Source organism: Bombina bombina, chromosome 5 (genome assembly GCF_027579735.1).
Source record: "Bombina bombina isolate aBomBom1 chromosome 5, aBomBom1.pri, whole genome shotgun sequence".
In the NCBI taxonomy this organism is placed as follows: domain Eukaryota; kingdom Metazoa; phylum Chordata; class Amphibia; order Anura; family Bombinatoridae; genus Bombina; species Bombina bombina.
This window is the reverse complement of record NC_069503.1, coordinates 1,017,646,248-1,017,664,455: the sequence shown is the minus strand read 5'-3', so window position 1 is coordinate 1,017,664,455 and position 18,208 is coordinate 1,017,646,248. Positions and strand designations below refer to the sequence as shown.

General features: G+C 36.3%; 1 protein-coding gene across 4 annotated transcripts in view; it reads right to left on the bottom strand.

Annotated features, from left to right (window-relative positions):
- RIMS2 (regulating synaptic membrane exocytosis 2) overlaps positions 1-18,208 on the bottom strand; it is a 1,281,054-nt gene that overhangs the window by 245,954 nt on the left and 1,016,892 nt on the right. For 2 of the 4 annotated variants that reach the window (XM_053715270.1, XM_053715271.1), the window contains exon 17: positions 715-747. The exons of the other annotated variants lie outside the window; for them this stretch is intronic. In XM_053715270.1, the coding sequence (XP_053571245.1) occupies positions 715-747 (33 nt within the window). The remainder of the gene's footprint in view (positions 1-714; positions 748-18,208) is intronic. 4 annotated transcript variants of the gene reach the window in all.

Here is an 18,208-nt window from a genome sequence, read left to right as displayed (position 1 = left end):
GAGAGGTCAGGGACAAAAAAAGGACTGGAAGTCCAAGACAACTTTCAAAATCTAATGAGAACTTTCTCATAGTTTCTTTTTTGAGAGACCGGAAGAACGCCAGCAAAGATCGGGCTCAGCAGCTAGCAGCTTCATCGGAATGCCAAGGTGACCCTTCTACTGTCCGAAGAAGCTCGACTATGGTACAGCTCAGTTTTTTTCAATGAGGTGACATTTCCGCCTTTTAGCCAATAGCCGTGCTTGCCCTTTGGCATTATGCCGTAGGCTAGCATGGCTATAAGCTTAGAAGTGGAAATGTTACCTCATTTAAAAACTGAGCTGTGGGAGGACGGAGGAGGTTAGGCAAGCGCTGAAGCAGCAGCAAAATAAAGGAACCTATTCATCAGGTTTTTTTTAAACTGATGAATGAAGGTCGCCTTTTCTTTTAGTGGTGGTAAATCCTAGCATTTTTTTTAAATGAAATGCTAGAATTTACCATCACTTAAAATATTATTTTTAAATATAGTTACATGTCTATTGCAGCAACATTAATCGATTTCATGTGACAGTGGCATGTGCAAAACAATTCTGTAATACCACCAGCAATGTAAACTTAGTTATTTTGTCTCTTTCTTTACTTACAGGATTTATACTAAGAACACAAATGCAAGACATGCGTTAAAAGAAAAGTGACAGATAAAAATGAAAGTGACAACAAAGTTTTGAAAAACAGACCTGAGTGTCTTCTCCTTGGGGAATCCACATCTTCTGTGATCACATTGTGGTGACAGACAAAGACAAAGGAGATGGAAGTGAGGACAAGTACTTACAAAATAGCAACGAAAACTGGAGGAAAAGGATCTCGTACGTGTTTAGAAAAAATATAAAGTGCAATTCATAGACAGATGACATAAAATGGGGAGAAATAGTAACACAGAAGGAAAGAGAAGGAATAATGACACATTAAGGAGACTTGATGGGAACTATCCAAAGTCTACAAAAACTGACTTAAAAAATTAAAGGGATAGGAAAGTTAAAATTAAACTTGCATGATTCAGAGCATGTCATTTTAAGGCACTTAAAGGGACATGAAAGCCAATTTTTTTCTTTCGTGATTTAGAAAGAGCATGTAATTTTAAACAACATTCTAATTTACTTCTATTATCTAATTTGCTTCATTCTCTTGATATCACTTGCTGAAAAGCATATCTAGATATGCTCAGTAGCTGCTGATTGGTTGCTGCACCTAGAGGCCTTGCGTGATCGGCTCACACATGTGCATTGCTATTTCTTCAACAAAGGATATCTAAAGAATAGAGCAAATTTGATAATAGAAGTAAATTGGAAAGTTGTTTAAAATTGCATGCCCTATCTGAATCATGAAAGTTAATTTTTGACTAGACTGTCCCTTTAAATTCACTTCTATTGCAGATGTGCTTTGTTTTCTTGGTATCCCTTGTTGAAAAAGAATACACACATATTATACACCAGTGCCTGCCCACATTTGTCTCTTGTGATTGGCTGTGTTCGGCTAGATGCCAGTAGTGCAATGCAAGCAAAGGATAACAAGAGAATAAAGCAAATTTGATAATAGAAGTAAATTGGAAAGTTGTTTAAAATTGTATGTTTTATCCAAATCAGCAAATACAATTTTGGGACTTCCTGTCCCTTTAAGCAAATTGACCAAAATAATTAACTGACAGAGATAGAGACAATGAGGCCTATTTATCAAATGTCTGTCGGACCTAATCCGACAGTGCGGATCAGGTCCGACAGACATCGCTGAATGCGGAGAGCAATACGCTCTCCGTATTCAGCATTGCACCAACAGCTCTTGTGAGCTGCTGGTGCAACGCCGCCCCCTGCAGACTCGTGGCCGCCAGCAGGGGGGTGTCAATCAACCCGATCGTACTCGATCTCCGTCCGCCTCATCAGAGCAGGCGGACAGGGTTATGGAGCAGCCATCTCCATTCGGAGCTTGATAAATGGGCCTCCGTACATCAAAATCAACCTTTACACTGCATATAATTGTAATAGAAAATGACAAATCGCATTATGAAACGTGTCACCATTGATCTATTACACTGAATAAAATGTATATTTTTTTTATCTGTAAAATGTTTTTTTGTTTTTTTTTATAAAATATTTTTTAACCTAAAATTATTTTAAAGTTTGGATTTGAAGTTTATTACTGATTTCTGCCTGTAGCATTTAAGACCAATACACTGTAAGATTAAGGACAAAATAAAATAACAAAACATCCGATAGAAATCAACTGTTCTGGAGTAGCTAATAGAGGGATCAAAAATGCAATTAAAATAATTACAGTTATTACTATAATTTCTTGTAGTAGGTTATAAGCTCAAACAACAACTGATAATGAATTCACCATTACTGTTATTCAGTAATTAATACAAAATATCTCTTTTTATTTTGTTATTACTCACATTATAAACAATACATTCTTTATACCAGACCATCCCACTCTAAGTTTCACCATTTGTATGTCCACAAGTACTTTCCACACACGTTATTGTGACAACTGCTTGACATGGCTAGCGGAAGGCTCGTGCGGAAACAGGGGACCTTGATAATGCGGCCCCTAAATATTTATGTGAATACATTGAGACCATAGAATGTTGAATCCTGTGACCATTCCATATTCCCTGTTTGCAAACAAAGGTTTTTTCCCCTTACCTAAGATAATTTAAAATTAATTTATGACATCAGATATTTTAATTCAAAAGGTAAATTCTCTTAGACTTCAATGTAAGTCTTTGGAAATCAATAATCAACTGTAAAATCCATATCCAGCCTTCAGCATCAATATAAACACCATTTAATGTAAAAAAGAGCCAATTTTCAAATCCTACTAGTGAACTGCCATAGGGCCCGATGATCTAAACGTAACCAGATCACATGTGGTTTTTCACGCTTACTCTCAGGGGCTGCCCTGGTGGAATTATCATAAATAAAAAGGTGCAGTCCCAGCGTGTGGTGAGATGTCTTCTATTGAAAGTTATGAAGCTCACTAAAAAGGGAATCTGCTCCATAGAGTGACGATAGCAGTGAGCAGGGTGTGCACTTTAAAAATTAAATCCTGCAGCCAATATAAATCACCTTACACTGCTTTCTGCATCTTACAATTACCTATATTTTCGCATGCATGTGTTTTTCTAGTAGGGTTATAAGTATTTTGAGTGCTTTGAGAAAAGCTTGCCAACTTTTAGTTTTAGAGAAAAAACTGAAGACTGTAGTGTAAAACTCTTTACAGAATTACGCCGGGATTGGGGAGACAATTTCATACACACTTATGTTCAGCCCATTTTAGCAAAAAACAATTACACTTTGTATATATAACTACAAATTTTTAAGTAATTTTTGCACATCCAGTGTACTTAAAGTAAAAGTCAATCCTAGCGTTTTACAAATGCTAGGATTAACTATTGAAACAAATAGGGGACTTTAATTCATGAAGTCTAAGATACTTCATGTAGAAAGCTCCTTTATTTGTTTCAATTGATCGCCATTCTTAGCTGCTACGGCAGCCCACGGCTAAAAAAAATTTTTTGCCAGATTTACCGCACGGCTATTGGCTAAGAGGTGAAAACGTCACCTCTTAGCAACGTGGGCTGCTGTAGCAGCTAAGAACGGCGATCGGTTGAAACGAATAAAGGAGCTTACTACATGAAGTATCTTATACTTCATGAATAAAAGTCCCCTTTATTTGTTTCAATAGTCAATCCTAGCGTTTGTAAAACCGCTAGGATTTACTTTCACTTTAAATTACGATTTACGCTATGCATATTTGATTTATTCCTGTATAATTTGCATACACGTTTTAAGTTGTTTTTTTTTAATAAAATAAGATTTTTGGTGAACAATTTTGTCACAATTTTTGATGCATCCTAATTTTTTCCCGGCATATTTTGGTGTAAATTGTTCAATCGTTTGTTTTGTAAGATTTTTAAAATATGATCTTTTTTGGCACTTTTGTAATAAATGCATCTCCTCCCCATACGAAAATGCAGTAAACGCCCCTTAGTGAGAAAAAGTAGCTTTAGATCATTCCCCCTAGGGAAATAGAAGTACTGGCGAGCATTGTTTAATAATCTCGCCAGCCCAAAGACCTTTAGATTATCGGACACATACTTGTGAGAAATAAATAAAGTGTAAATGCATAACTACTGACATGCAATAACTTTGTATAAAATTACGTCTGATATGCTGTTTCTATCTTTTCCCTGATTTAAAGGGACAGTCTACTCCAGAATTGTTATCGTTTAAAAAGATAGAAAATACCTTTATTACCCATTCCCCTGTTTTGCATAACCGACACAGTTACATTAATATACTTTTTACTTCTGTAATTACCTTGTATCAAAGCCTTTGCAGACTGCCCCCTTATTTCAGTTCTTTTGACAGACTTGCATTTAGCCAATCAGTGCCCTCTCACTTGTAAATCCACGGGCGTGGTCACAATGTTATCCGCATGGCATGCATGAACTTACGCACTCTAGCTGTGAAAAACTGCCAAATGCATTGAAATAAGGGGCGGCCTTCAAGGTTTTAGAAATTTGCATATGAGCCTGCCTAGGTTTAGCTTTCAACAAAGAATACCAAGAGAACAAAGCAAATTTGATGATAAAAGTGAATTGGAAAGTTGCTTTCCCTATCTGAATCATGAAAGTTGACTGTCCCTTTAAATGTATTATATTTTCAGATGTTTGGATCCCTTTCACAATGTTAACTTAAAGGGACATTATACACCAATTTTTTCTTTGCATACATTTTTTGTAGATGATCTATTCACATAGCCCACCTGGGAGTGTTTTTGTAACAATGTACAGTTTTGCTTATATTTTAATAATGTTGTGCAGATTTTCAGACTCCTAACCAAGCCCCTCAGTGTCAGAAGTAGACACGCTTTTCCAGTCTACTGCTGAGTTCTGTTTGTATAATCTGTCTTTTCATATGCAGGGGGGGGTCTGCAATTTATCCACTTTCCCTGGGTGTTCCTGCTAACCTAATCAACAGTGCTAAACTTGTAGCTTCCAAGTAAGTTTTTAAAAGGTTTATATTGAATTTTTGGATCAGTATCTGTGCACATTCTTCATTATAATAGTGTTTATTACATGCAGTTATATGAACATTGGTGTATACTGTCCCTTTAAATAAGATTTGGAATGTAACCTTATTTTTTCAAAATAATATAGAAATATTTGTTTTGTGTTTTATTTGTTATTTACAATATTTACATTATTATCATAGTTATGTGTAAACACATTTTATGTTTTTATTGTAATTTTAAAGAACAACGCTTTTGAATGAAACAGTGATGTATACTAGAAGACTTATTATATAAAAGTAGTAAACAGTAGAGTTGTGAAAGTGAAGTTAACTCCACTAGCAATTGAATTCCTTAGTATTTTACATATTCTCACTACCAAATCCAACTTTACACTGTAAAGGTCGCATTTGCATTGCTGACAAATTGTAATACCAGCGTACATTAGCGTGCGCTGGTATTACACAGTGGAGCGCAAATATCGTTTTCATGAAAGCAATATTTAGCGCTCCACTTGTAATCTGGTCCTAAATCTAGTACAACAGACTCCTCTCTATAACTAACTCTAGTACAGTATACTCCTCTCTATAACTAACTCTAGTACAGTATACTCCTCTCTATAACTAACTCTAGTACAACAGACTCCTCTCTATAACTAACTCTAGTACAACAGACTCCTCTCTATAACTAACTCTAGTACAACAGACTCCTCTCTATAACTAACTCTAGTACAATATACTCCTCTCTATAACTAATTCTAGCACAATATACTCCTCTCTATAACTAACTCTAGCACAACATACTCCTCTCTATAACTAACTCTAGCACAATATACTCCTCTCTATAACTAACTCTAGCACAACATACTCCTCTCTATAACTAACTCTAGCACAATATACTCCTCTCTATAACTAACTCTAGCACAACATACTCCTCTCTATAACTAACTCTAGCACAATATACTTCTCTACATAACTAACTCTACCACAACATACTCCTCTCTATAACTAACTCTAGCACAATATACTCCTCTCTATAACTAACTCTAGCACAACAGACTCCTCTCTATAACTAACTCTAGCACAACATACTCCTCTCTATAACTAACTCTAGTACAATATACTCCTCTCTATAACTAACTCTAGCACAACATACTCCTCTCTATAACTAACTCTAGCACAATATACTCCTCTCTATAACTAACTCTAGCACAATATACTCCTCTCTATAACTAACTCTAGCACAACATACTCCTCTCTATAACTAACTCTAGCACAATATACTCCTCTCTATAACTAACTCTAGCACAACATACTCCTCTCTATAACTAACTCTAGCACAATATACTCCTCTCTATAACTAACTCTAGCACAACATACTCCTCTCTATAACTAACTCTAGCACAATATACTCCTCTCTATAACTAATTCTAGCACAATATACTCCTCTCTATAACTAACTCTAGCACAACATACTCCTCTCTATAACTAACTCTAGCACAATATACTCCTCTCTATAACTAACTCTAGTACAATATACTCCTCTCTATAACTAACTCTAGTACAGTATACTCCTCTCTATAACTAACTCTAGTACAATATACTCCTCTCTATAACTAACTCTAGTACAACAGACTCCTCTCTATAACTAACTCTAGTACAACAGACTCCTCTCTATAACTAACTCTAGTACAGTATACTCCTCTCTATAACTAACTCTAGCACAACAGACTCCTCTCTATAACTAACTCTAGCACAATATACTCCTCTCTATAACTAACTCTAGCACAACATACTCCTCTCTATAACTAACTCTAGCACAATATACTCCTCTCTATAACTAACTCTAGTACAGTATACTCCTCTCTATAACTAACTCTAGTACAGTATACTCCTCTCTATAACTAACTCTAGCACAACAGACTCCTCTCTATAACTAACTCTAGCACAATATACTCCTCTCTATAACTAACTCTAGCACAACAGACTCCTCTCTATAACTAACTCTAGCACAATAGACTCCTCTCTATAACTAACTCTAGCACAACATACTCCTCTCTATAACTAACTCTAGCACAACAGACTCCTCTCTATAACTAACTCTAGTACAATATACTCCTCTCTATAACTAACTCTAGCACAATATACTCCCCTCTATAACTAACTCTAGTACAGTATACTCCTCTCTATAACTAACTCTAGCACAATATACTCCTCTCTATAACTAACTCTAGCACAACAGACTCCTCTCTATAACTAACTCTAGTACAACATACTCCTCTCTATAACTAACTCTAGCACAATATACTCCTCTCTATAACTAACTCTAGCACAATATACTCCTCTCTATAACTAACTCTAGTACAACATACTCCTCTCTATAACTAACTCTAGTACAACAGACTCCTCTCTATAACTAACTCTAGTACAATAGACTCCTCTCTATAACTAACTGTAGTACAACAGACTCCTCTCTATAACTAACTTTAGCACAACAGACTCCTCTCTATAACTAACTCTAGCACAACAGATTCCTCTCTATAACTAACTCTAGCACAACAGACTCCTCTCTATAACTAACTCTAGCACAATAGACTCCTCTCTATAACTAACTCTAGCACAACATACTCCTCTCTATAACTAACTCTAGCACAACATACTCCTCTCTATAACTAACTCTAGCACAACATACTCCTCTCTATAACTAAATCTAGCACAACAGATTCCTCTCTATAACTAACTCTAGTACAACAGACTCCTCTCTATAACTAACTCTAGTACAATAGACTCCTCTCTATAACTAACTTTAGCACAACAGACTCCTCTCTATAACTAATTCTAGTACAACAGACTCCTCTCTATAACTAACTCTAGTACAATAGACTCCTCTCTATAACTAACTCTAGCACAACAGACTCCTCTCTATAACTAACTCTAGCACAACAGACTCCTCTATATAACTAACTCTAGTACAACAGACTCCTCTCTATAACTAACTCTAGTACAACAGACTCCGCTCTATAACTAACTCTAGTACTACATACTCCTCTCTACAACTAACTCTAGTACAACAGACTCCTCTCTATAACTAACTCTAGCACAACAGACTCTTCTCTATAACTAACTCTAGCACAACATACTCCTCTCTATAACTAACTCTAGTACAATAGACTCCTCTCTATAACTAACTCAATTACAACATACTCCTCTCCATAACTAAATCTAGTACAACAGACTCCTCTCTATAACTAACTCTAGCACAATAGACTCCTCTCTATAACTAACTCTAGCACAACAGACTCCTCTCTATAACTAACTCAAGTACAACATACTCCTCTTTATAACTAACTCTAGTACAATAGACTCCTCTCTATAACTAACTCTAGCACAACAGACTCCTCTCTATAACTAACTCTAGTACAACAGACTCCTCTCTATAACTAACTCTAGTACAACAGACTCCTCTCTATAACTAACTCTAGTACAACAGACTCCTCTCTATAACTAACTCTAGCACAACAGACTCCTCTCTATAACTAACTCTAGCACAACAGACTCCTCTCTATAACTAACTCTAGTACAATAGACTCCTCTCTATAACTAACTGTAGTACAACAGACTCCTCTCTATAACTAACTTTAGCACAACAGACTCCTCTCTATAACTAACTCTAGTACAACAGACTCCTCTCTATAACTAACTCTAGCACAACAGACTCCTCTCTATAACTAACTCTAGCACAATATACTCCTCTCTATAACTAACTCTAGCACAACATACTCCTCTCTATAACTAAATCTAGCACAAGATTCCTCTCTATAACTAACTCTAGTACAACAGACTCCTCTCTATAACTAACTCTAGTACAATAGACTCCTCTCTATAACTAACTCTAGCACAACAGACTCCTCTCTATAACTAACTCTAGCACAACAGACTCCTCTATATAACTAACTCTAGTACAACAGACTCCTCTCTATAACTAACTCTAGTACAACAGACTCCTCTCTATAACTAACTCTAGTCCAACAGACTCCTCTCTATAACTAACTCTAGTACAACAGACTCCTCTCTATAACTAACTCTAGCACAACAGACTCCTCTCTATAACTAACTCTAGTACAACAGACTCCTCTCTATAACTAACTCTAGTACAACAGACTCCTCTCTATAACTAACTCTAGCACAACAGACTCCTCTCTATAACTAACTCTAGTACAATCTTTAACCACGCTCAGTAGTTTGTTCATTGCCATAAAAATGAATAAAAACTCAAGTTTCAGAGTACAGTTGATAATGTCCCTTGTTCTAGTGAGTATAAGCATCACACTAGGTTAAACGTTACAAACCTAGAAAAGTAGACACCTTAAAGTCTCAGCTACAGTAGCTAACATCTAATTGTCCCACTTATTGTAGAATACACAAACGTATATTACAACCCTAATCCATATAAATTACAGTGTGAGACGCTTTATTGTATTTAATAAAAAAACTATTTAAAAGAAGACTAAACTCATTGTACATGTTCTTAGTATATAATAGCAGTTATGAACTTATTGCAAAATGACTGCTAACAAATACTTTTAAAGCTGCCATTTTATTAACAGAATCATAATTTTGCATTTCCAGAGCATTCCAAGGATACACCCATTGAAAAACTTTAATCATATAATATTCTCTGCTTTGTTTAGTTAAAGCATGAAGTAAATGAGCTCTTGCAGTGATATAAGCAATGGTGTGTGGCATGTGGCATGTGGCACGGTCAAGTATATGCACTCTAGCCTATATGGGGGTAGAAAATTTTCAAAGTAATTCAAAGAAAAGCTAGCAAAATAGAGAGTGAATGAACAGGCCACTATACTTAATTACACAAATGGAGGATTTGAGTTTAACCCTTTGAGTGCTAAGCACTTTCCCACCTGGGTGCTAAGATTTTAAAACTTTTTTTTTCTATTTTTCAGACCCCCAAGACTTACACTGTTGGAAAGGTTAGGCGATTACCTTTCCAATGGTGGGTCTTGGGGGTCTGTAGCTGCTTAGATGCCTGAGATACAGGCTTCTAAGCAGCATGTCCCCTGCTCCTATACTTAACATTGTTAAGTATAAATAAAGTTGCGCGGTGACGTCATCACACATAACCTGAAGCCCCGTCGATGCCTGTCACTCTACAGGCACAATCGCCGGGGTAGGAGCGGGTGGAAGTCCCCAGATCTCCCTCAAGGTGGGAGAGTGCTAGTGACGGCTCTGAGCCGTCATTAGCACCAGAGTGGGAAACTCTGTGACGGCTCAGAGCCGTCATTAGCACTCAAGGGGTTAAAGGGAAATTAAATCCCATTTTTTCCTTTCATGTCTCAGATAGAGCATGTCATTTTAAACAACTTTCCCATCTACTTTAATTATCCAATTTGCTTTATTCTCTTGGTATCCTTAGTTTAAAAGCATACCTTGTTAGGCTCAGGAGCAGCAATGCAATACTGGAAGCTAACTCCTGATTGTTGGCTACATACAAATGCCTCTTTTCATTGGCTCAGCAGATGTGGTCAGCTAGCTCCCAGTAGCTCCTTCAACAAAGGATACCAAGAGAATGAAGTAAATGTGATACCAGAAGTTAAACTGAAAAGTTGATTGAAATCACACACTCTATATGCATCATGAAAGAAACATTTTGGGTTTCATATCCCTTTAAAGTCTCTTTAAGTGGAACCCAATTATTACTACTATAATTACTATTACTAATAATCATCATAATTTGCACAATTATGTCAAATTCTACATAAGATGAGCACAGGAATATTTAATACTTATTCAAGTATCAATCAGTGGTCTTCTTATGTTATTTTTTTTATTATAATACACATCCTAATCAAAATCTGTATAACCTTTTTAAATAAGTATAAACACTTTTAGGGGCTCCGTATGGAGCTTGATGCCCCTGTTTCCGCACGAGCCTTCAGGCTCGCCAGAAACAGAAGTTATGAAGCAGTTATGCCGCGAATCTGCAGGGGGCGGTATTGCACCAGCAGTTCACAAAAACTGCTGGTGCAATTAGGGTGGCCACCCGTCCCTTAAAATACAGAACACTTATAAGTTACACATGCTGCAGGGTGCGCAGGGAGGAATATAAATACTGCTGTCCAGAAACACAATACATGTTCCTCCCTGCACACCCTGCAGCATGTGTAACTCATAAGTGTTCAGGAAAACATGGCTGAGGTGGCAACCCTAGGTGCAATGATAAATGCTGTCAGCATTTATCGATGTGCAGCGAACATGATACGCTACTTCGTATCATTTCCGCTCGCACTATGCTAAATCTACCCCTTAAACATAATCTGACAGGTGAAGCATACTAGTAATATAACTAACATTACTCCTGGATTCAGCTCCAGCCACTAGGAGGAGGCAAAGATAACCAACATTTCACACGCTTTTAATCCCTCTCACCTCTCTGGTATCCTGGTCTAAAGTATAGCTGAGAAAATAGAGAAGTAAGAAAGGAAAAATCAGGGTAAATGAGCTGCATACTGAAACTGCTCTGACTCTGGTTGGGTCTTGTAGACTCTCACCAACATGAAAGAAATTCATTTATCAGGTAAGCATAAATTTTGTTGTCTTTCATAAGGTGGTGAGAGTCCATGAGTCATTACTCCTGCGATCTAATACCCAAGCTGTGAAGTCCACGAGTAAATAAGTGGGACAAAAATTAAGGCAGGCACCTATTTACTTACCAGACACTGTAGGACTTTCCTGTGAAAAACTATCCCAAAAGAAAAGTGAGTAAAGAAGATCAAGTTGCTGCTTAAAAAAAGCCTCACAATATGGAACTACTCCAGTAGAAAACCTAGTACAAAAAAATGTAAAATTTCTGGAAGAAAATTTCCAGCTTCCAATAAAGCTATACTTAATAAGAACTTCAACCAGGAAGCTAAAGTAACAACTGTAGTCATCTAGCTCATACGTGGACAAATGTTTTTTTTTAAATCTTATGTAGGAGGAAAAAGAAACAATCATGTTAAAACTAAGCAGAATGTTTAAACCATTCATAGGTTTAAAAGAAGAATTTGAAAAACTCTTAAAACCAATAAGGTTCCCAGAAAGAGAAAATCTCTTAAAGGGACACTGAACCCAATTTTTTTCATGATTCAGATAGAGCATGCGATTTTAAGCAACTTTCAAACTTACTCCTATTATCAATTTTTATCCATTGTCTTGCTATCTTTATTTGACAAAGCAAAAATGTTTAGAAGCCAGCCCATTTTTGGTTCACAACCTGGCGTGTGCTTGCTGATTGGTGGCTAAATGCACCTGCCAATAAACAAGTGCTGTTCAGTGTTCTAAACCAAAAATTGTCTGGCTCCTTAGCTTAGATGCCTTCTTTTTCAAATTAAGATAGCAAGAGAATGAAGAAAAATTGACAATAGGAGTAAATTAGAAAGTTGCTTAAAATTGCATGCTCTATCTGAATCATGAAACAAACAATTTGTGTTTAGTATCCGTTTAATTATTAGGCTTACTTTGACTAGATCTAGAACAGAGATCTGAATGTCAGAGGCCTTATAATAAACTTGCAGATTATCTTGTAAAATTAAATAAAAATACTGAAAAGTCTAAGAAATATTGGTAAAACCATGTTAATCACACCAGGAAAGAGAAAAAATTAAAACTGGTGAAAAAAAAGAAAAAGTACTTATAAAAGGCTGCCCTGCCCGAAGAAAAGTCTATCTTGTCCAGAAACGTAGGAAAAACAGAAAATTCAAATTAGGACTGGATAACCAGTTCTGCATGATCAACCTGAAGCAATCAGAATGACTGATTTGCAAAAGTGCTTGATGATAACTATGAATGAGTGGCTACAAGAGTTATAAAAAAGAAAATGCCAAATAGATGTAGAAACCTTAAGAAAATAAGATAGGACAGAATCCTTCAAATCTATTGTGAACATAAATGAACCCTGATTAACTAGGATAAAAATGACCCAACAGAATCCATCTTGAAAATAGGAACTCTGAGCAACCTGAAAAAAATCTGAGATCAAATAAAGGTCAAAAAGTTCCCAATTGCGTAGGAACAAAAAAAAAAAATGGATTAAGAGTGAGAGTGATTAAAAGCTTGTAAAATATTGGGTATCTTTTGCCTCCTCCTGGCGGCCAGGAATTTAATCCAAGGAGAAAAGGCTTGTGGACTCTCACTAAATTTTAATAACGCCTGTACTGTTTGTGCAATTGTGACAGTGCGAGTGAGAAATGCAATCAAATATAAAATCATGTAATTTATAGGTGTCATGCAGATTCCCATAGCTGTACATGATATCACGTGGTCAACACATTTACATATGTATATGCGCCTATACATATGTAAATGTATACCCTATTGACTGTATACAGCCTCTTCAATAGGAATGACAGAAGCTTTAATGAATAGATTCCAGATATGTTAACAAACTTATAGAATGTCTCCAGTGGCCATTTCAGAGTGTTTAACATAGGTGCAATTTAAAAGACTGTTTGGAAATAGCCGTAAAAAGTCTAACAGGTGTCCGAAAAGCCCTTCAAAGGACTTTCTAAGTGCTTCGAGGTTCCGAATTTGGCAAGCCTAAACTGGGCTTGAAAAGTAGGAAGTGAGCCTAAAACGTATTGTAATCACTGGGCAGTTTTTGGCGCCATAAATAGGGCTTTTTTGTGAGTGGCTCCCAAAAGAACAAATCAGTCAAAATCTTGCTATTTTGGGCTGAAGAACAGCTTAAAATGCAGCTCCCAAAATATTGTAAATGAGGCCTATTGTTAGCCCTTGAAGTGTGCACTTTTTCAGTCTAGTTGTAACTGAATATAAAAGATTCTTACACACAAATAGGGCCAGATTACGTGTGAAGCGCAATCGTTTACTCGCGGGCCATACAGGGTTTATTGCAGCTTTTTGTGAGCGTTATGTGTACTAGAAGTTGAAAGTAATCACAATCGCTTGAGCACAATTCAAGTTAATGATTGTCAGGTTAGCGTATCCTCAGAGCTCTGGTTAAAGGGACACTGAACCCAAAGTTTTTTCTTTTGAGATTGATATAGAGTATACAATGTTAAGCAACTTTCTAATTAACTACTATGATCACATTTTCTTCATTCTCTTGGTATCTTTATTTGAAATGCAAGAATGTAAGTTTAGATGCCGGCCCATTTTTGGTGAACAACCTGGGTTGTTCTTGCTGATTGGTTGATACATTAATCCACCAATGAACAAGTGCTTTGCAGGGTTCTGAACCAAACAAATAGATTAGATGCCTTCTATTTCAAATAAAGATAGCAACAGAACGAAGAAAAAATGATAATAAGAGTAAAATAGAAAGTTGCTTAAAATTGCCTGCTCTATCTGAATCATGAAAGAAAAAATTTGGGTTCAGTGTCCCTTTAACTGTTTTGTGAAACAAAAAAATGTCACAAAACACATCAAAAATACATTACAAAGTACATTTACACTTATATTAACACCATCTAATAAAGATTATTTAAATAAAATATTGCACAAGTTATAAGGGCTCAAAGATATGAGATCTCAGGTGTTAGAAGGGCTTATACATTGAGATACATACATCTCTAAAGATGTATACGTATGTAAATAAATACATATATATATATAAACATAAATACATATGTACACACAGCAGACATATTTATATATAAGTGCATTGGTGCCCGTTGCAGTTAAGTAGATGAAAACATTAAAGATATTTATGCAATATTCATATTTAATAAAGGTTTTAACTATGTATTTACTGTAAATATTTGACATTCCAATGTTCTGTCCATAGCAGAAAATGTTCTAATTACTTCTAAATAGATATTCCTAGATATATCTGTATATATCTATACCTATAGCACCCTGGTTGTTGCTACTTAAAGGGACATATAAACTCAAACATTTTCTTTCATGATTCAGATAGAGAATACCATTTTAAACAACTTCCAATTTACTTCCATTATTTAACTTGCTTCCTTCACTTGTTATCCTTTGCTTAAAGATTTATCTAGGAAAGCTCAGGAGCAGCTGCTGATTGGTAGCTGCATATATACACCGATTGTCATTGGCTCACCCGTGTGTTCAGTCAGCAACCAGTAGTGCATTGCTACTCATTCAACAAATGATACCAATAGAACAAAGAAAAATTGATAATAGAAGTAAATAAGAAAGTTGCTTAAAATTGCATGCTCTGTCTGAATCCTGAAAATAAATGTTCTATACCTATACATCTATATGAACATATACATATATACCTGTATATATTTATATATTGTATATACAGATAACTATATACAAATATCTATATATCTTTTATCTAAGTAAAGAACATTGGATTTTAAAGGGACATAAATGTATTTCATGATTCAGACTTTCAATGTTACTTCTATTATCTAGTTTGCTTAATTCTCTTTGTATCCTTTGTTAAAGAAGCAACAATGCACTACTGGGAGCTTTGGTGACAAAATAACATGAGGCATATATGTGCAGCCACTAATCAGCAGCTCCTGAGCCAACCTAGAAATCCTTTTCAACAAAGGATACAAATAGAACAAAACAATTTGGATAATAAAAGTAAAATGGAAAGTTGTCTAAAATAACATGCTCTGAACTTTTTCAAATATTTTTCATGAAAAAGTGTACATATGAGTGTAATACTTTATTTTTATATGTTTTTAATGTGTTTTGTGAAATAATTTTTTAACCCGCACACTTTACTTCAGGTCTCAAGTAGCACTTTGTTGATTTAGATAGATTATGCAATTTAAATGTATCTTCTTTCCATAAGAGCATATGGAGGTAGGCACTATGGGTCATATTACAAGTGGCGTGCTATTCAGCACTTTCGCTCGACCGCAAACACTGCCAGAAATACACTTTTAACGCTGGCGGGCTAGCACATGTAGTTGAAAGTAAAATGTGTGCATGTGACCAAAAGCCGACGCGCGCTAACTACAGGACTTCAGATATCGTGACCACGTTACATTCTTCTCCTCATAGACTTTAATGGAGCGCAAAAAACTGAACCCCCCCAAACTAACACTTATTGCTTGCGAGCTAACCGACACTGCTTTAAACCAACTGCACTAATCTGAAGGTAGTTCTGAATATTTTACCTTCCAATGTTCTTCACATAAAAGAAAATGTTCTATATATTTTAAAAAAGATATTTCCATATATATCTGATGTATTTTTTGTAAAATATATATTTATACCTCTCTCTCTCTCTCTCTCTCTCTATATATATATATATATATAATATATATAATATATAATATATATATATATATATATATATATATATATATATATATGAATATCTATTTAATGATACATAGAACAATTTCCCTTATGTGAAGAACATTGGAATGTAAAATATTTACAGCGCATACACAGTAAAACACATAATCCAGTATTACTATTGATTAAAAATGTTTTTTTATTGTTTTCCGGTAATTGACTGGAAAGGGCTCTCCAATATGTATGTATATTATAGCTGTTTGCAGTCAAAACACCTTGCCATATACCATATACCTTTGAACTCTCATAACTTTTTTCATTAATATTTATAGGTATCATATTTATTAGATAGTGTATAAATGAGTGTAAATGTATTACACATACATACCCCTAAGCATACATACCCCTAAGCATACATACCCCTAAGCATGCATACCCCTAAGCATGCATACCCCTAAGCATACATACCCCTAAGCATACATACCCCTAAGCATGCATACCCCTAAGCATACATACCCCTAAGCATACATACCCCTAAGCATACATACCCCTAAGCATGCATACCCCTAAGCATACATACCCCTAAGCATGCATACCCCTAAGCATGCATACCCCTAAGCATACATACCCCTAAGCATGCATACCCCTAAGCATGCATACCCCTAAGCATACATACCCCTAAGCATGCATACCCCTAAGCATGCATACCCCTAAGCATACATACCCCTAAGCATGCATACCCCTAAACATGCATACCCCTAAGCATGCATACCCCTAAGCATGCATACCCCTAAGCATGCATACCCCTAAGCATACATACCCCTAAGCATGCATACCCCTAAGCATGCATACCCCTAAGCATGCATACCCCTAAGCATGCATACCCCTAAACATGCATACCCATAAGCATGCATACCTCTAAGCATGCATACCCCTAAGCATACATACCCCTAAGCATGCATACCCCTAAGCATGCATACCCCTAAGCATACATACCCCTAAGCATGCATACCCCTAAGCATACATACCCCTAAGCATACATACCCCTAAGCATACATACCCCTAAGCATGCATAACTCTAAGCATGCATACCCCTAAGCATACATACCCCTAAGCATACATACCCCTAAGCATGCATACCCCTAAGCATGCATACCCCTAAGCATGCATACCCCTAAGCATGCATACCCCTAAGCATGCATACCCCTAAGCATGCATACCCCTAAGCATGCATACCCCTAAGCATACATACCCCTAAGCATGCATACCCCTAAGCATGCATACCCCTAAGCATACATACCCCTAAGCATGCATACCCCTAAGCATACATACCCCTAAGCATACATACCCCTAAGCATGCATAGCCCTAAGCATACATACCCCTAAGCATACATACCCCTAAGCATACATACCCCTAAGCATATATACCCCTAAGCAATGTAAGCATACATACCCCAAGCATACATAGCCCTAAGCAATGTAAGCATACATAACCCTAAGCAATGTAAGCATGCATACCCCAAGCATACATAGCCCTAAGCAATGTAAGCATACATACCCCTAAGCAATGTAAGCATGCACACCCCAAGCATACATAGCCCTAAGCAATGTAAGCATACATACCCCTAAGCAATGTAAGCATGCATACCCCAAGCATACATAGCCCTAAGCAATGTAAGCATACATAACCCTAAGCAATGTAAGCATGCATACCCCTAAGCAATGTAAGCATGCATACCTAAGCATACATACCCCTAAGCAATGTAAGCATGCATACCCCAAGCATACATACCCCTAAGCAATGTAAGCATACATACCTATAAGCATGCATACCCCTAAGCATAACCTCAGGATGCTCTTTTGGAAAGCAGAGAAGTTTTAACAAAGGATATTTAGGTGTCATTTTGACTGCTAT